This window comes from Callionymus lyra, chromosome 14, assembly GCF_982586985.1.
Source record: "Callionymus lyra chromosome 14, fCalLyr1.hap1.1, whole genome shotgun sequence".
NCBI classification, from domain to species: Eukaryota; Metazoa; Chordata; class Actinopteri; order Syngnathiformes; family Callionymidae; genus Callionymus; species Callionymus lyra.
In genome coordinates, this window is record NC_141831.1 from 19,296,087 (window position 1) to 19,316,687 (window position 20,601).

At 36.4% G+C, this 20,601-nt stretch overlaps 1 protein-coding gene across 1 annotated transcript in view; it reads right to left on the reverse strand.

The window, feature by feature from the left end:
- kctd16b (potassium channel tetramerization domain containing 16b) overlaps positions 1-19,263 on the reverse strand; it is an 87,880-nt gene extending 68,617 nt beyond the window's left edge. Inside the window, exon 1 of the mRNA XM_087806924.1 lies at positions 17,955-19,263. Within this exon, the coding sequence (XP_087663050.1) occupies positions 17,955-18,777 (823 nt within the window). The 5' untranslated portion in view covers positions 18,778-19,263. The remainder of the gene's footprint in view (positions 1-17,954) is intronic.
- Positions 19,264-20,601: the final 1,338 nt, after the last annotated feature.

A 20,601-nucleotide genomic window follows, 5' to 3' on the forward strand; every position in this document is an offset into this window, starting at 1 on the left:
CACACTCCTCAGCAAGAAGCACTCAATAATTCATTAAAGCGTGAAACCACCGTGCAGGAGAGGAAGCTCTCCTTTCCATAAATCATCATCGCGACACTTAAGCGGCCCTTTTCTACCACAAACACAGAAATTAGAATAATTGAGTGTTTTGTGGCGATAGCGAACGTTGGCATGTTTTCCTCCGCTAACTTTCACAAATGAATATTGCAATGTATTGTCTTTCCTGTCCTCCCGCGGTGAATGCTAATGTGTAATTTCCGTCGGATAACGCAAACGCATCATCATCAGCAGCATGTGGTAAATACAACACAAACATACATTTATTTCGATCGCTATAAACTCAGCAGTGAATTACTTTTTAAGCTAATGTAATTTACAAAAAATAAATTGCATCTTCAGCTTCATTATGAAGTTCCTCAAATTAGCTTTTTCTCCCTCTGACTCACTGCTACAGTTGTTTGTATAAACAAGTAGAGTGTGATCTGGTTTAGGTCAAATAATATTTCAGGTTAGGAACCCCGACTTTAACTGACTCAATGAATAGAAATGAGATCGGGTTTAAAGTAGCATTTTACTTGTATACACGTGAGAAAGAATAACACAGAGTTTACATGTATGTCGGAAATATTTTTGAAGCACAGAGCTGTCGGTTCACACTTTCACGAGCGATACTTTTTCTTACTACAAAAGTCTCATCTAAACCCAAACTAGAATCAGCACCTCCAAATCCGAGGCCATGGTTCTCAGTGTGAACAAGCCTGGTCTGGGATCAGATCCTGAATACTAAAGCTGCTGTTAATTGGAAAAAGACGGGACTAGACAAGACGAGACAAACTCAGTTAATATCCTCAATAGACTATAAACATAGGTTTATAATAGAACCCATTATAGTTCTGTGCCAAAACCAAATGAACCAATAGGCAAATTGTGCCGGGTTTCTGTATATAGTATATACAGTATATATAGGCTAACCCCGAACTTGAGGATATGTTAGTCTATGTTAGTCTTTGTATCCTTTGTCTTTGTTATTTTTCTTTGATCTATGCTCTTTATCTTTATCTTTAGACTTAGATCATATCTTGTTCTTTGTCTTTATTTCTCTTTGTTCTTGTTCTTATTTTATTTTGATTTATTTTTTATGAAAAATTGCTGAATTTTTGTGGCTATTGGAAAAAAAAACAATTTCGATCAATAAAGTTTTACCTTACCTTACCTTAAAACGACTCCTGTGTCAGGTTCTCTTTCAAATGACGTCCTGAAATATTGGTTAGTTGTTACAAGATTGTAAGAATAGCGGTAAATACGATAAAGTGCCACTTCTTAAAGTGCTACTGGCCAATCCATCGTTGTAGCAGACAGGCCTCACATTTCTGAGCGCTATCTAAAGCTTCGTCCAAGTGTTCTAGGACAAATCCATGTTGTCAGAAAGTAGTTGGTCTATAACTATGAAGCCATTTTCATTCATTCATTCATTTCCTATGCCGCCTTATCCCTTATGGGGGCAAGATGCGTGGGACACCCTGAACAGGACGCCAGTCTGTCGCAGGGCACACAAAGATGGGCGGCCATTTACACACTCATACTTACGGACAATTTCCCCAAGTTCCCAATCAAACTTTGTAGGTTTTTGGACTGTGGGAGAAGCCGGAGTGTCCGGAGTAAACCCACACTGAGGCGATCGCGTTAACCACTGCACTCGTGCACTGTGCACCCACTGAAACCATTTTGTCCAAGTTTAATGAAAGAAACTATTGTGGATTGATTTAACTTTTTATAAGCTTTATTGTCAGACTCAATTATCTCACTTTTTGACCTTCCTGACTTTACACCGGCTTATCGGCTCAGTGTCGTGTTGCTTAAACTCAGGTTATTCCTTTTATGACAGCAGAGTGCAGCAGGTCTTACAAGGTCAGAAACCCTCGCTACTGTATTAAGGATGTATAAATACGTAACAAAATGTATAAATGAATGTTTGGATAAATAGCAATATGTCAAAATAAATAAATGACTTTTGATTTAATTTTTGTCAAAGGATGGAGCTATTTTACGTATAAATATACATTTTGTCATTAATTCATTCATTTATTTATTTATTCATTTATACATTTTGTCTTCTATTTATTTAGGTATTTATACATTTTGACATTTTGCTGTCCGTATTTAAATTAAGTTGGCGGGTCAAACATCAGTCTAAGGAAGTGATTGGTTAAACAGGAGAAACTAAAGCAATCGATGTTGATCTCAAAACTGCACGAAAAGTGGAAGAATCTCTTCTGAAATCGTAGCAAACAAACTTGATAAGTTGTTCGTATTGTTCATGTGCATGAGACTGATTTTTTTTTAGCAACCACAACCCTAATGAATAAAATCCATGAATCTCACAGTCATGTCACCAGCTCATGTGGCTCAGCGGTAGAGCCTCTGGACCCAGACTCTTAGAAAACAAAATGTATAAATGAATACATTTTCAAAATGTATAAATACCTAAATAACTAGAAGACAAAATGTATACATGTATAAATAAATGTCAAAATGTATAAATTACCAAATGTGTATTTATACATAAAATAACTCAATTCTTTGACAAAAATTAAATTAGAAGTCGTTTATTTATTTTGACATGTTGATATTCATCCAAACATTTATTCATACATTTATACATTTTGTTACGTATTTATACATTTATTTATATATAAGTCATTTATCGTCCTTCATACTACTGAAGTCAAAAACACATTAAATAAATCGGAGATGATGAGAAAACACTGAGCAGATATTTTGTTATACTATCTACAAACCACTTGTGTTAAGATTATTGTGTTACTGCTGGTGATCACTGCTTGTGTAGGAAATGAATGTGAGCTTGAGCGGTAATAACTCATTCATAACTCATAGTTTACGTTTGGTTGAACCCTTTGGAGATAAAGATACGGCTTGTGAAACTGCAACAGAGTTATAACAGCAAACTAACAGCTTTGTGCTTCAGAAAGAATCCAGACAGACATGTAAACTCTGTGTTATTCTTTCTCACTTATACAAGTAAAACATGATCTGATTTCTTTGTTTCTAATCATTGTTTAATCAAAAGCGTCAAGTCAGATTCCTAACCAGACAGAGATCATCAAGGTATCTTTGCACAGCCAGAACAGGGAGACGGAAGGTGTCGTCGCCGACCACAGATTTATAAACCTGTTTTTCATAAGGTATAACTCTTCTGGAGGAAGCGCAGACATCCATCAGAGAAGTATTAAATCTCTCGTCCGCCTCCTTTACATAAACAAGCTCATTCAAAGCAACGTCGTTGAGCTTGTCTCGCTGTGAAGTCTGATCCATAATGTTTCCTCTAATGAGAGTCGTTTCTCATCAGCGCGTTGTTTGTATTCGTTTACCTCGCGGACGTGAGGCGGCACACCTGCACAAACCTCACTGGGAATTGATTTCGATTTTTTTTTTTTTTTTTAGCGCAGGTCAAGTTGAAGTTTAGATACTTTACAGGATTATTCAGGCAGAAAATCAGTGGATTAAAGTCAAGTTCACCCGGTCAGATTTGACAAAATAAAATAAGAATCAGAGACTAAACTGAGATGAAGTAGGGAATTTGTTGAGATACTGTTAAAGATAGTTTGATAAACTTAAAATTAGTTCGGCCCGTTACCAAAACAAGTTGTTACCCTCGGTGTGGACGGTGAGCTGCCTCTTTCTTGGAAGTCTAGAGACGTGAAAAGTTGAAGTTTCATGAAGCAGTGTCGTATTTTTTAGAGCTCAGTTGAGGAATCAAGTGAGATTTTAATGGAAAATCTGTTTAAAGCAATAGAGCAGAGAGTATAGAGCGCCCTCTAGTATGAAAAGAAGACACTGCATCATGAGGCTTCATGAAGCTTCATATTGCAGTGTTATATTCTTTAGAGCTCAGTTGAAGAATCAAGTGAGGTTTTAATGGAAAAGCTGTTTAAAGCAATACATCAGTGAGCATAGAGCTCCCTCTAATATGAAAAGAAGACACTGCATCATGAAGCTTCATGAAGCTTCATCAACCCATCACTAGTCCAGAGATTCGTGAACAAAACTCCTCAGGAATATCTTTGTATTCCCGCAGAGGAATACTGAGAAGGAGATTCAGTTCCTCTTGTCCGATAAGAAGAAGAAAAACGAGGCGTTGATTACCCGAACATCCATTTGGGTTGCGTAACCAAACCCGCCATTAACGGCAATTACAATTCCTAGTAAGAGTCCAGGAACATCTTCTTAATCACGAGTGGAACGCACCATTAACAAAGGTCACCGCAGCAGGGTTTTTTACGTGACGTTAAAGTCGTCATTTGTGTAATTTAACGAACGCACGAAACCACATTTATCCGATCGGTTTATAAGACGGAGTTATCCGACAGCCTCTTATCTCGTCATCTGTAATCTTCATTTCATGTTATCACGTCTGTATTTAGCCTCGGACGGCTCAACCCGGCTGATAATTGAGAACATAAAAAAAGCTATTTTCTTCTGTCACAGGTAACCACCGGAGGTTTGGGTAATTTCCACTGGAGTTGCTACATTAGAGCCTGGAGGTTTCTTAATGGACGTTAAGACTTTATTACCACTTGCAAATGAAACGCCGGTGACACAGGAAGCAGGAGGAAATAACTGCAGCGTGACCAGACAGTCCATCACGTCGCCAGCGCCGGAGTGACAATGTGAGTTTTAATGAGACTCGGAGGAGTTGAAAACAATCCGAAACACGATCAAAGTGAGAAGTTTCATTGCAAAGTTTTTAAGAATTAACGGTCCGACTGGCGGCCAGCTGTTGTGTCTGACTATTTTTGGGGAAGCGAGAAGTGACAGGTGGAGTGGAGAGCAGATGTGTTTTATATAAAATATACCTTTTTTTTAACAACCTTTGTCAGACTTTTATTCTTCACTTCCTAATTAAAGGGAAATTCAGGAGCTGATGCCGGATGTGACCCAGGAAGGTCTCGTCTCGATCAGAAGTTTGTCATCTGAAGGGAAAAATACCAGCGAAGGAATATGATAAAAACAATTAAAAGGAAACAAGAAAACTCAAAAGTAAGAGTAAAAAATATATAACTAAAACAGTATATGAAGTAAGTAAAACATTTTATAATAAGGATAAAAAAACTAAAAAGAATAGAATAATAATAATAAATTATAATAATAATATTAATAAATAATAAAATTATTAAGAAAGTAATAAATAAAAATTAGGATTTGCAAAAGCAAAGAAAACAAAACAAATATGTGAAAGAAAAACCTACACTAAGGCAGAAAAAACAACAAAAAAAAGGAAAATATACAAGTTATAAACAAACAAAAACATAAAATAAATGTAAGAATAAGTAAAAAAGAACTGGGTTTTACAAAAATTGAATGTTATAAATAGACAAAACTTATTAAAAATAATTAGAAACTTGCATTGAAAATTTAAAATAAAAAAACTCAAATCCATAGTTGTTTTTTTTTAATCCCAAAGCCGCTGCTGGAGAAAAATCTTTCAGGTACAATGAAACTGATGAAACAATGCGGCTCAGGAATGTCTCGTCTGGATCAAGGCCAGAAGTTTTGAATCCAAAAAAGAAAACAACTTGAATTTCAGTTTCAAGTCTTACAGGAATGTCTCTCGCCACGATCAGAAATGTTGAACCTGGAAAATGAACTTTAAAACTAGCAAAAAATAAATAAAAATAAATAATAGGAAATACAGGTATAGTGAGACGCCTCTACTGGAACAATGTGACTGAGGAATGTCTCGTCTAGATTAGGATCGATTCCAAAAAAGTACTATAAAATGGAAGTTTTTTTTAAAAACAATTTAGTCAGAAAACAAAATGTGATTCAAATTTAAAAAGGGTCCGAATTTACTTTTTTTTCTATTATTTCTATTTTTTTCTGAATTATGAACTTCTGCCGCGGGTTCATGTCCATACTTGAGTGACGACTGCTAAAGTGGAAAAAGGGAAAGCGTGGAACTCCCGGATTAAAACGCCTCGACTCTCTTAATCAAACCTGATCCGCGGCGCTGATGATGAATAACGAGCGTTTCCGATCAAGGTTACGTGAAAGTTGATTACGGCTCCAACATGGCCGACCCTGCTTCTAATCATACATTATCGCCGCTAACGACCTCGTGATGATGGTGCGTCAGCAACCAATCTGCTCGCTCACCAAAGGTCCGCCATCAATAACCTGAACTCTCTCGCCGTCCTCGCCGTCTCATCAATATGCTTCGTCGCGTGAACTGTGACCCCTGACCTGGGCAACCAGATTATTTTGTGCATCCTTTTAAAACGTTATTCAAGATGTATTTGCAGTAATCTTTATGTTATGTTATTTTTGTGTTTTATTGTGTATCGTTAATGCATACTTTAATTTATAGGGGAAGATTGGTGTTTTATTTTATTCATTTTAAAATGTGATTGTTGTTGTTATAGATGGGCTTTAGGTGTTTTAATTAAACTAATTGAACACAATATTTTCTTATTCATAACTATGATTCATAGATTTATCCCTTTTTCTTTGGTATTCATTATTTGGTTTTTGATTAAAATGTTCTCTTGTCTCTATTATCATTTAATAAAAGCATAATTATGTTCGTATCAGCTTTATTTTTAATTTGTTAAACACAATATTTTTGATTTTTTTTCATTGAAGCATATTTTTCTTTCTGTATGTTTTTCTATTTGTTTCTAACAAAATTTCTTATTTTCCTCTTGATCCTTTCTTTCTCTTTCCCTTTGTATTTTTTAATTCTTATTTTTTAATATTTACAACATGAATTTACAATTTGTTTTAATTGTCTTCTTAACTTTTTTGTGCTTATTTTGTTTGTTTTTTTCATCAATTCTCTCCTTTGTCTTTTGGTTTTCATTAGTTTGTTTTTGTTTTTCATTACATTAATATTTTGGCTGTATTATCATCATTTAATAAAACAGTCTCCATTTATTTTTTTGCAAGATTATTTAGTTTGTTTGATCTCTCATAGATTTCTCCTTCAGAATAAAAACCCCAACAACTGGTGCCGTGACCCGTGTTTTTATATTTTATGTATCTTTTTCTGTTAAAATGTTCTTTTGTCTGGATTTATAAAACATATTATTGTTTATACCAGTTTTAAAATATTTTTAATGAATTTGTTAAACCCAATATATGTTTTTTGAACTTGTTCTATAATTGCCCATTTAGTTTTTTTAGTTTTTCACTTTCATATTCACTTTTTTTCTTCTTCTCATTAATGATTACTTTAGCATGATTTCTCTATGTTTATTTGTTGCTAACTACATTTGTTTTTTAACCTTTCTAAGATAAGTTTTGTTGTTATTTTTTTTTAAACTTTTTGTATGATTATTTGTGTTAAGTTGTGTCATAGATTTATCTCTTTAGGTTTCATTATTGTGTTTTGTTTTTCATTCAAATGTAATTTTTGTCTTCATAGAGCTTAAAAATGTGATTTGTTTCGCTGACTGTGGGAACGAAGCAGGAAAGAGTCTTTAACACGTTTCTTGAGTTGAATGATACGTTTAAAAATGAGTACATGAAGTTATTCTCCAGCATCAACTGTTGTAAAAAGTCCCATAATAGACGAGACGAGACGAACCATGACCGAAGCTCCCTCGGAGAAAACATCTGTTTTTTCTAATTAGAAAACACGAGCGAACCACTTCGTTCCTTCGCGTCACGTTTGCCGCCAATCTGGACCTCATCTCCAGAAAAGCCGTTGACGCCGTCGGCCGCCGGGTTTTGATGGAACTTCCCTTCACGGGCGTCGTGGTCGCAGCAACGGTGAAGAACTTAATTCCCTCACGACTGCAGAAGAGTTACATGGACTCACGGAGTCTCAGGAGAGAAGAGCTGATGGACGAGTCGCTTGTTGACTTGTTCTCTCCTCTCTCTCTCTCTTTCTCTCTCCTGGATTCCTCCTGCGTTCCCTGTATCCTCCAGAGCCGGCGGATTAAGGGGAATCTACACTACGTAGATACACTAAGCCTCCGGGGAGGAAGGTCAAGGGGAGAGAAGACAAAGTGAAAAAAGGCTGGTATTTTTCCACATGACCTTCTCGCCTCCCGTCCTCCATGTTGTCCTCTTATTACTAATTCATGACAACACGGGAACACACGGCCCTGCATTTTTATTTGCCGGTGAAGGAAAATAATGACTTTGAATAGTTTTGCAAACATTATTTCAAATTCAACACTTGGACCTGTTGCTGTTTAACAGTCAGTGAAGTCGCAGGAAAGAAGTGCAACTTAAACTACTTTTTTTTTTCTGATCAATGGTTTATTTTTTTATTTTTTATTTCTAGTTGATTTGTTACACATTATTAATTTACTACTTCTTTAATCATTTGTTTGTTTGCTTGTTGTGTTTTTGTTTTTTTATTGTAACTGTTAATTTTGCTTTTCAGTAAGAAAACTTAAAAATCTTATACTTGTGTTATATCAGGGTCAAGGTGACCCAAAGGCCCAAAATCAAATATGATTGTGGTATCCCTTGTGCTGCTTCTGGGTCAAAGTGAAGAACCACCACCACTGCTTATGTATTTTAAATTATGTAAGTTGTTATAGGTTTTTATTTGTTATTTTGTTGTATTTATTTTTGTATGTTTTTTTATTCTTATTATATATTCCACTTATATAACAATGTCCCTTATTTTATTTTATTCTCTTTCATTCATTTTTCTTTTCCTTTCTTTTCTTTTCTTTTCTTTTCTTTTCTTTTCTTTTCTTTTCTTTTCTTTTCTTTTCTTTTCTTTTCTTTTCTTTTCTTTTCTTTTCTTTTCTTTTCTTTTCTTTTCTTTATTTTATTTTATTTTATTTTATTTTATTTTATTTTATTTTATTTTATTTTATTTTATTTTATTTTATTCTGAACTGTCATCACCATTAAAAATCATGTCTTGTTTACAACGCTGGCAAACAAACTTTTCTGATTCTGATACTGCAATTGTATTTGTTTTTAGCCCTTGTATTATCTCAGGGTCAATGTGACCCAAAGGCCCAAAAAATAATGTGTTTGTGGTATCCCATGGGTTGTTTATATTTAATATTTGTTTGTTTTTAAACATTTATTTTGGGGGTTTTATGTTTTTTCTTTGGTCGCCACAGCTAATATCTTTGTTATGTTATTGTTTGCCAGGTTGAAATTACAAGCTTAGACCTTTTTTATCATCATATAACTGGGGTGACCAGATCAATAAGTATTTATCAACTTTAAACTATATTTTCTACATGTCATTGATCAAATTTTGACTCGTATCTTTTTGTTTTTGCTAATATTCATGTATCAATCAAACAAATAGTACTCACTGTCAGAAATAAAACAAACCGGAGTGTGAGTAGTGTAACAGTGTAATGTTGTTTAGAGGTCAGTAGGTGGCGCCATCAGTTAAAAAAATTATGTGATGTTTCATTAGAACAGTTGGAAAATAGTGCAGAGAGCGCCATCTAGTGGACTCTGAAAATAATGACACTGCTTCATGAAGCTTCATCAGACCATCACTAGTAGAAATACGGTACATGTGGTATTTGGCAACGGAGGAAGCCAGAAACAGTCTCCAAAATCTGTGAGAAACACTTCCAAGTTATTCCACTAATGTATCCCAAACCACGGAATGGTTTTGTTCACAGGTTTGCCGCCACAGTGTTAAAATAAGCAACATTATTACAGTAAAAAAAAAAGGATGTGCGTCCAATAGTGACTAATCTGACACACGTGACAAATGCAGCAAGAAATCAACCTCGTATAAATTCCATTTCATCGTCGCTGTCAACTCGAGTTAGCATTTACACGCGACTTTTACGGTCTGAATTAGGAGCTACATTCTTTAAATAGAAGTGCTGAGGCTGAAGAGGAAGCGTTTGCTTGCCTGGTAATAGCTGAATAATCCAGAACTCAGGTGCCCGGGCAGCATCTGTCCCTATCAAGGCTCTCCTCGGAGCTGTCACGGCCTGTCTGCTCCCGGGCTAATCACTTCCTGCAGCAATGCAGCGTGGGAGCTAATGCTGTCAGCCGCCCGAGCCGGGAGACGAGGACGACGACGCTTTCCAGATCTGCTGTGCTTTCGCCCGCCGGCCTCGCCGACGCAGGTCATGCACAGGCAGAGAGGAATCGCTGTAACCCCCCTTCGCTTCTCACCTGCCAGGACACGTTAGCCACGCGGGCCCCGGGGTCGCACTCGGCGTTAGCGTTAGCGTCGACGGTTATTTCTGGACTGAGTCGTGGACTCGTTATCCGTCTGTTGGCGACTTCATCCGCCGTCAGGCTCTGGATCCGTCAGAACTATTAATCAAAGCTACAATTACAGCCGGTGGCGAGCCGGTCCGACGTGACGGGACAACTTTGAACACGGGCGGATGTGAGCTCTCGAGTGTGACGCTCTGAAAAAATGTCGTCCCCCCGGAGCTCGCGCTGCCGAGACTGATCCGAGGCCGCCTGGTTGTCATTCGCGGGAGAACGCTGCTCGCCGGGTCCAGATTCTTCCAGCATCTGTTCATGTGGTTGGATTGGGTACTGCACCTCGCCGTCATTTTTCACTTGGCATCACATTTTTGTTGTGTTATTTGTTTTATTCAAGGTTGGAAGTTTACAGTAAAGTAAGTAAGTAAGTAAATTAAATAAACATTTTCCTATCTTTTGTATCATATATACGGGGCGACCATTTCTTTTTTTTGTCAACCATAGTTTAATATTGATTTTAAAAAGAATTATCTGTGTTTTCTAGAAGTCATTGCTCAAATTTTGACAATTATTAAGTTTTATTTTTTATTTGTTGCAACTAAACATAATGAATAAAGCTAAAAATTGTCAGTCAATTGTGAAATTTAAGATTTAATGTTTGTTTTTTAATGGGGTTTTTTTGTTTGTTTATTTGGGCAGTATAGCTCAGGCGGTATAGAGGTTTGCTTGTGGCTGAGAGGTTGTGGGTTCAATCCCAGCTCCACATATGGTGGTGTCTTTGTGTCCCTGACTTTAGAAAATTAACCCTGATTGCTCCAGATGGCTGCGTCGCAGCCTACTCCCATCAGTGTGAATGTGTGTGTGTGGATGAATGGAACTTTTTTCTTCCTTTAAGAATCTTTTTGTTGCTTTTTTTACACTTGTTTTCTTCTTAACTTTATAATTTGTTTTATATTGTTCATATTAAAACTGTACCTGCAACGATGTAGAATCTCTCTTGCGCCATTGTGAAATACAGCATATAGAACTCACTATTATTTAATAGGTAGCCGTCTGCTGTCCCCAAAGAGGGAAGCCCTTTCTTGAGCCGTTGTTGGACATTAAATTATTCGTCATATAACATCAGCCAATGGGTCCACAAAAACTTTTGTATGAAGGTAATAACAAATACTTTGTAACTATGAGTAGAAACATTTAAAAAAGAAATGTTTTAAACTGAGATTAAAATGGTTGTTATAATGATAGGGTTCAACCATTTAAAATTTGTTTTGAAAGTTTTTCAAAACAAATGAATTAAAATACAAATGTTAAACTCTGACTCTCTATCTAAAGAGTCCGGCTCTGCTCAAGGTTTCTGCCTTGTAACTAGTAAGCTTTTTCCTCACCACTGCCACGCTCTGATTCAGTCATTGTTGATTCGCTGGGATCTGTCTTTCTTTTCTCCAATATAGTCTTATCTAAAGTGTCTTTTTTTTTTGTTAGATATGACACTTTCAATAAAATTGAATTGAATTGATTGAAGTATTCTGTGATTGGCAGGACATTTAATAACAGCAACACAACTACTTTAATATAAGTAATTTAAATAGTAATACTTTTATTCATATTAATATTTATTTTGTATTATTATTTATGCATTTGTATTATTATTATTACAATAATGAGGAAAAAACGAGTTTAATTAATGTAAAGATCCCAGAGAAATGCTTAAATTGACAAATGCGAAACATTAACATATACAATATGAACAAATTGAGAAACAAAATGTGGTTGAATCATGCATGCGAGAACAAATTGGATTTATAATAGAGGACGATCACAACATTGACAACGCAGAGTTCAAATTAAATGACGATTTCTGTTTCTCATAACATGGACCCGCTGTCGTCCGTCAACTGTGATCGACCTCTCGTCGGTCGCAGGCGAACAGAAAGTCTTCGCTGAAGAGCGTCCTGTAATCTCTGGATATTCGTGCAGAGATTAGAAACCGAAGCCTCGTGAATCTGTATCAGACTCGGCAGGTTGTGATGGAGCATCAGCGCCCGACAGGCTGATGAAAAAGGGCAGATGGCATAGATAGTCAGGTCGATGATGCAGAGACTGCAGAGGCAGCCGGAGAAGACGCACGAGCGCAAGATGAACGAGGACGGGTGAAGGTAGATAAACAATCAGTGGGACGGAAGAGAGGACGACAAAAAAAAAGAATAAAGTCTAAATTGTCTAAGGTTTGTAATGTAAGTCTCATATCACTTGTCAATAAAATAAATGTATTGTTGTTATATCTGAAAATATCAATTTAAAAAAAATGAAAAAACTATCATCACCAAAAGGGAAACTTTATTGTGTCCATTCATTCAGTTTAGCTCAGTTTAGCTCGATTCGTCTCAAATATATCTATCTATTCGAAAATAAAGATTCAGTTAATTCAATTTTTCCTAGAATGAAAACCTTTCAAAGGCGCAGTAAGGTAGTGGACGAGTCAGCTAAACTCGAGGTCAAAAGGTTGTTAAGCACTTAAAGAAACAAACGAGTTTTGATGCTCGCAATCGGGCGGGAAGGTCAGAGAGCCGGAGGAAAGAAAGTGGTGCAGCAGTATTGCGAAGGTTGTTTAGAGGCGTTGAGATTGCTCGGAACAGACTCTGGTGGTTTGAACGTTTGAGCTGAGAAATGAACAGCAAGTCAAGAGTTAGATTTTCTCTGTGTTTGCTCAGTGAAGGGAGAAGAAGAAGAAAACACCTGAATGTCAAAAAAAAAGGTGTCCAAGCATACAACCTTGTGGAATACCTTGTTATATATACTGTGGCATTATGAGACATATTCATCCTTTCGAATATTTCAAGAATGGTCCACGTAAGTTCGACGTTAACAAAGCAATAGAAATAATGTGACTCTCATCAAATGTTACGATCTTCTTGAACGTTCTTGAACACACCTTTAGCAGTCGTACATGACGTCATCCTGTCTTTATCAATCAGTGACCGATCAATCAAACGTCAATCAATACTTTTTCAAAGAGCACCTTTAAAAGTAAGTAAATCAAACAAAGTTCTTGAGAGAAAAGCACACATACAAAAAAACAAATATCAAGAGTAAAAAACACCATAATAAGCAACAAAAAAATCAGAGCAGCAAAAAAAAAGTCTCCAGCTTTGACCACATCCTGCTACACCAAACATACCTAATACACCAAATACTACTACAGCATTGATGCGAATTTAGGAGGATTCACATGATTAAGTAACCAAACAGTTGACAGTAATACACTTTATAATTGCATTTAAATGAAGAAAAAAACGCCTTTTTAATCAACCCATTTTTTCTATTAATGTTTGCTTCATTTCAGTGGATTTTTTAAGGTGATTATTGTCGACTGGATCTTTTCCGAAAGGAGATCTTGAGTGAGCGACATTGTAAACAGGAAGAGGATTTGAAATATGAGAGCAAAACAACAAGTAAACATCCAAATTTAGAAACCACTGATCAAAGCTGAGGAAAGTTTGCTGACACAAACAAACAGTAACAGTAAGCTAAGGACACAAGGACATGTCGCTGCATTTCAGGCTCCATTGTACAAAAAAAAAAGGAGGGAAACCAAAAGAAACATTATTTTTAAAAGAAAGTCAACTGTGGACGAGCGAGAGAACATTCTCTCCAGACTTTTATCCCTCATTGTTCCGTCACAATCATGCAGCAGCAAAGTCATTTTCTTCTGGGATTGTGGGATTCGGAGAGAGAAATAGATTTTCCACAAGTTGTTGGAGTGTCAGTTGCCAAGGAGACGCCAGTCATGACCCAAATAATGGTTTAGTGTTGTTTGCAAGTGTTTGATAAATTTCAGCGTGTACTTGGCAAAGTGTGTGAGCGCTGAAACATTGAGTGTGAAGGAGACAAGACAATGGTGCGTTTGTTTGTCACTGACGGGTTTTTTTTTTTTTTTTATGACGAGAACATTTGTGGTTGAATTTACATGTTGCTTTGTTACAGGTTTCATTCTTTCTCATAATAACTGAAACAGAAAAACAGATGATCTAAATAATGAAGGAGTGTTTTGTGTAAAACAAAAATAGCAGAAATGTTGGTTGTAAAATAAGGAAAAATGCTACATATATATGATGTTTTATTGGCAAGATGATTTAAAAAAATATATTCTATTCTCCAAATACACTATGATGTGTAAAAATAAATACAAAATACACATTTTGACACATAAATACTTAAAAGTGGACATGAAAAATGACAAGCATAATACCAAATACTTGAGTTTTTATATGAGTAGTTTAAGTGGTATATAAGACCTCAAACCAACATTTAATATAAAACTTTTGTTTTTTAATGACTACATTATTCTTTTTTCTTATTTTTATACACCATGTTAGCATAGGGTCACTTATTTTATTTTATTTTATTTTCCTTCAATCATTTTTATAGTTTTTTGTTTATTTATTTGTATTAATTGGTCATTTTATATAATACCTTAGCATTAATATTAATATTATTTTTATTTTATTTTATTTTATTTTATTTTATTTTATTTTATTTTATTTTATTTTATTTTATTTTATTTTACTTTATTTTTATTTTTTTAATTATTTTGTAGGTTTTTCCAATTATTATTATAATTATTTGTTTATGTATTTTTATTAATTGTCTATTTTATATGCCACCTAATCTTGTTTCATTTTACTCTATTTATTTCATCCTATTTTTATTTCATGTATATTTATTTAATTGTTTTTATCATCAACAGTCATCACTGTTAAAAATCATGTCTTGTGTTTATAATACTGGCCAAAAAAGGTTTTCTCATTCTTACACTGCATTTGTACTTCTTTTTTAAGTGAAAAGCCTTTTTCTTTTGTTTCTTATTTTATATTCCTGGGAACTTCACTGTATGGAAAAAATGAATAAGAAAAACTATAACTTCAAAATATATTTATGTTTTTTTGTAAAGATAATTTGACTTGACAAGTTATTTATTACCCGGAAAAAATAATGGAAAAATAGTAAAAAATGATAGCTACATATGCAGTGTAATGTTAGCAACTGAACAAGGAAGTAAATATGTCTGGAAATCAACTGTGAAATTGAAGGAAGAAATTTATTTAAATAAATAATTTTCTCGGAATTATACATGTTGGAAATGCTTTTTTATGTTGGATTAAAAATCAATCATCTTGAAAATGTTTAATGTTTTCAATTTAGTATTGATTTAGTAGGAATCCCTAGATTTTTCTTTCATGATGACTAACTTTCATTTTCCAAAAATAAAGATTATTCGTCTGTTGGCTGAGTTGCTTTTAATGCAAAGTTATTAATAGCAAAAGTTGCATCATCGATGTTATCAGGAAAGATGTAGACGATGCGATGATGTCTCGTAACTGTCAACATGTCAGCTTTAAAGGATTCAGGAAATGGCAGGACGGGAAGAGCAGGGGATGAGATGGATGAGAGGAGGGAGGAGGTGGAGGAGAAAATTGCTCCCTGATAAGAAGAAGCAAGAGATTGACGAATCATGGCTCTAAAGACTTGGCCGAGAGGGGACGAGTGAGATTCATACTTGTCGAAGGAGAAGCTGAATGTTGCAACCTGCTGTAAGAGTGAACGCTGCGAGCTGGAAATATGAAGATGTTTGGGTTTGATATGAGGAAAAACATTTTGGATTTGACCCAATTATGTCTCGTGGTTCAGCTACCTGAGCTGCAGGGGAGTAAAACAGAAGAGCCCAAGTGAGTCGCTCCAGAAATACTTATTTTTACTTACGTCAATTTTATGTCCATCAAGTGTTTTTCGTCAAAATGATTCTATATTTTTGAATTGTTGTTTAATCACCTTTGATCCTATGATTTTTCTGCATGTTTTTTGTCGGATAAACATTTTTGGATTAGTTTCTGATTGTATGGTTGTTAGTGATTACATTTTCAATTCATTTTTATCTAATATTTGACGTCCAAGTAAAAAGATCTCCACAAACTACAGTCCATCATGGATGATGACGAGCACGAATGCTCCTCCCCAAATGAAACACTAATAGACTCAGGGACTCATTCATTCCTCGTGCTTTTAGTTCATTTAATTCTGTTTGGTGGCAGGAGTGAAGTGAAAAGACGATATTCCATGGTCATCTTTGTTATTTTTCTTTGATCTATGTTCTTTATCTTTAGATTTAGATTGTGTTTTACATTTTATGCCATTTTCTCTTTTGATACATAGTTTTTGCTTCGACTTAATCAAGATTTGTTCTTACTTGCCACAGTTTTGTTCCTTTTGTTTCTTTGTTTGTTTTAACTTGCTACATTTTCAGTCATGTTTTCTTTATTAAATTCCCGAGTGTAAAAAATGTTATTAATTCAAAATATTAATAAAAAAAAAAAAAAAAGATAGTGGGTACACAGTTGCTTCCCAGCAAGAAGGTTGCCGGTTCACTTCCTGGTCCGGAGGGAGGCAACTTGTGTTCTTCTGAGTGGAGTTTGTATTTTCTCCTTGTATTACGTGGGTTTACTCCAGGCACTCCGGTTTCCTCTCGCAGGAGGTTCATTGGGAACTTGGGGAAAATTGTCTAAAGATATGAGTGTGTATGCGATTGGTTGTGTGTCTTTGTGTGCCCTGCGACCGACTGGCATCCTGTCCAGAGTGTCCCCCGCCTCTTGCCCAAAGAAACTGGGATAGGCTCCAGCCCCCCCGCGACCCCTATAAGTTTCTATTGGTTTTATATTTTATTGCTTTTTTCCTCCAAATTCAGATTTTTTACTCATGTAGTTAATAAGTTCATATATATTTTTTATCTCAATCGAATTAACATTTCTTTCCATCAGTCAAAGTCCTTACTTGTCTAATGGCTTAGATTCTTTTCTCTTTTTTTTTAAATCGCAGACTTTTCCTCATACTTGATATAATAATAAAAAATACGTTTTATAATTTATTTAACAAAATCTGAAACTGTCAGTTAAACTTAAACATCTCCTGATATACATTTTTCAAACCAGATGATGAGCTAAAGATGCTTCTAACCACGAGCAGAGAGACACGAAAAACACCTCTGATGAGGTTCCACTCGACCTAAGATGATCCTCACAGAACAACCTAAAGTCTCCTGAGATTCACACCAACTGGGTTAAAATTAGTCATGGTCTGATGAAGTTTCATGAAGCAGTGTCATGTTGTTTAGAGGTCAGTAGGTGGCGCCATCCGTTTAAAAATGATGTGATGTTTCATTAGAACAGTTGTTCAAAACAAAGGAAAATATTGCAGAGACCGCCATCTAGTGGACTATGAAAATAATGACACTGTATCATGAAGCTTCATCAGACCATCACTAGTAAAAATACGGTACATGCCGTATTGGCAACGGAGGTTGCACGACACAGCTAAACTGACACCCGCGAAAGCCAGAAACAATCTGCAAAATCTTACGTATTGTTGCTTAAAATTTGTTTCTGTGATTAAATAATTTACTGCAACTTCAACTGCAAACATTTTATGAATAAATATATCCATGAGAAACACTTCCAAGTTGTTCCACTAATGTATCCCAAGCCACAGAATGTTTTTTTTTCACAGGTTTGCTGCCACAGTGTTAAAATAAGCAACATTATTACAGTAAAATAAAAAAGGACATGTGCATCCAAGGGCCTCAAACGAAACAATACAATCAATAAAATCTACTCAGTGTCAGAGGTAACTTGTGTTGCACAGACCAGGTTGCAACCAAGAACATAGAGAGTAGACAGATTCTTAGTTCGCCTAATGGGTGGGCCCGGCCAGCAGTTACTTACGGTAGAAGACGTATTCGGTGTAACTGGACCAGACTTTGTCGTCCGTGTGCTGGTTGACATGAGAGGCGGTGACCGAGGAGTTGCAGGCGACCATCTGGAAGCCGCACTCGGACAGCATGTCAAAGGATCTCTCCAGGTGCTTGAACTTCAGGTAAAAACGGGAGGTGTAGCGATCCGGGGTCCTGTTGGGGTCCCGGCTTTCGTTCAAGGTCTCCCCAAAAACTTCTTTGGCCAGGGCCACGCGCCCGCAGATGAGTATCCGAGGCACGCGCCGGAACTTTGCGTCGGTCTGACTCTCGCGGCCCGACGTGCACGAGCCCCGGTACCCCACCGTGATGTAGCCGCTCTTGCGGTCCGCGGGGACCAGCGAGGGCGGCGGGCACTGCCGGTGGTCGCTCCCCTGGGACGCGTCCTCGTAGTCGCTGTGGGAGTGGTAGTCCTCCGGGCTCTGCTTGAGCTCGTCGGGACTCAGGAGCCTCACCAGGTCCGGGAGCTGGAAGTACTCCGCCTCCTTCCTGAGCCGACCCCTCTCCGGGAAGTGGTCCGGGAGGACGACCTGTTTGTCCCGCAGGTAGTCCAGCACGTACCGGAACAAGAACCCATCCCGGTCGATGAAGTAGCGACCTTTGGGGTCCCGGGCCAGGTCGTTGGACACGTCCTTTTTGGAGAACAACTTGCCCAGGAGGGAACTCGACGTTCCTACTAAAGTTGCGTGACGCGTGTAGTAAACCTGTCCGCCCACGTTCAACTCCACCACATCTGGGAAGCTGTTCTGGACCGACACCTGCTCTTTAGTGGTCCGACAGTTCACGCTCAGCGCCATCGTTAGAACCTTCTTTTTTTTTTTTCTTCTATGTCCAAAGATAACCAGAGTTGTCTCAGCTGAAGTTCAAGGTCATCGATCCATGACTACGATCAACCCGCCTGTCCGTGAGCTGAAGAAAGTCTTTGCTCGATATTCAAGTACAAATAGGCAAACTATCCGTGCGTGAGTCTCGCACACGCTTGCGTCAGCAGGACTTCCATCCCCTGTGTGGAAACATAACGGAGAGAGCTTTGATGTAATCCAACGAAATGAAGTTTCCAACTCCTTTTTTCAAAGACTTTCTTTAAAAGAATCCAGTGAAAACCAGCTGATATTTCTGGATCAAGTGTCTTGTCTTGACCAGAAACTTGGTACGAAAAACGTCACTGATGTTATCCCGACAGCTTCGGAACCAGGATTCCAATCTTGACTTTGTAAGAAATTAGAAAAAAAATCCGAATATTTGCAGGAGAATCAGAGGAGGCAGCTCTGGTGGTTCACCGGGAGCTGTCCGCGGTGCTGAAACACTCTCTTCCCTCTTTACTGCTCCTCTCTCACCCTTCCTCTTGTTCCGCCCCCTCTCTGGCAGAACAGGGTGGTGTCGACACACACACACACGAACACACACTCTTTCCACACACACTCTTTTCTCCCTTTTTTCTCTCCTTTATATATTTTTATTGACAAATTCTAAACCGTAACTATATCAGACACAACGTTTAGATTTTAGGTGAATACAATTGAGTTTTTTTTTAATTACATATCAAAAATTGCAAATCAAATGATTTAACTTAAATAACAATCTTATTGTTTATTCTTGTCATGGTTTATATTTTAACTGGCGTCTTTTCACCGCTGTTTTGGAAATAAAAGGTGACGTGAATAAACGTAAAATAAGAAACAGCGCCGCCCTCTGTCATTGTTTAGTTATGACCCTATGTGTTATGACGTGATTTTTTTAATGAAAGATATAAAGATTTTTTTTTTTAAATTGTAAAACAAACAATGAGACTCACTTAAACAAGTGACCAATATCTTGCTTAATCTTTTTAAGTGAATATAATTAATAAATGTCAATTTGTAAGAAACTCAACAGGGGTTATTTGTAGTTATGCCTATTTTGTATTTATATAGTATCGGAAATAATGATTATTTTAGACTTTTTAAGAGGTATCTCATTGATATAAGATAATGGAAATATTTGTTGTGGTAGTGACAGAGGTGGTAGTCATAGTTATAGACTAAAGGTATTGGGAAATACCGCTAAAAACATGCACTGTATTCACTTTGTATCATTTTATTTTATTATCAAATCACAATCGAATAACCCTTTTTTAAGTCTGAATGTCTTCTATATTTAGTTGTTGGTTTTTTTAATCATGTATTTTATTTATAATTACTGATCATTTGAGCAATAATGGATATAAAATAATCTAAAAAGTGTTTTTTGTACTGATTCTATCATAGTTTAGTTGTGTTCTCATATTGTCAATCTTTCTAGTTTTTGTTATGATTTTTGTCCGTTATTTTTCAGCTTTTTCAGGATCAGTTAATTGAACAGCGCATCTCTTCTTTTTGTATATATTTTTAATGATTCCAACACTCTTGGTAATGTTTAATAATCAAGGGTTTTTATTTACATCTTCAACACATCTGTTTGATTAAAGCATTCTTGGTGTGAAGAAGTGAATTGAAAATGTTGTTCCTCAAAATACTTTCCCTTTTTCGTAATCACCAGCTCGGCAATGTTACAGTACCTAAACAGGAAGTGACATGTAAGAATGGGCACACTTTTCCGAGAGAGATGTGACAGTCAGAGGAAGAACAAAAAAAAAGTCATGA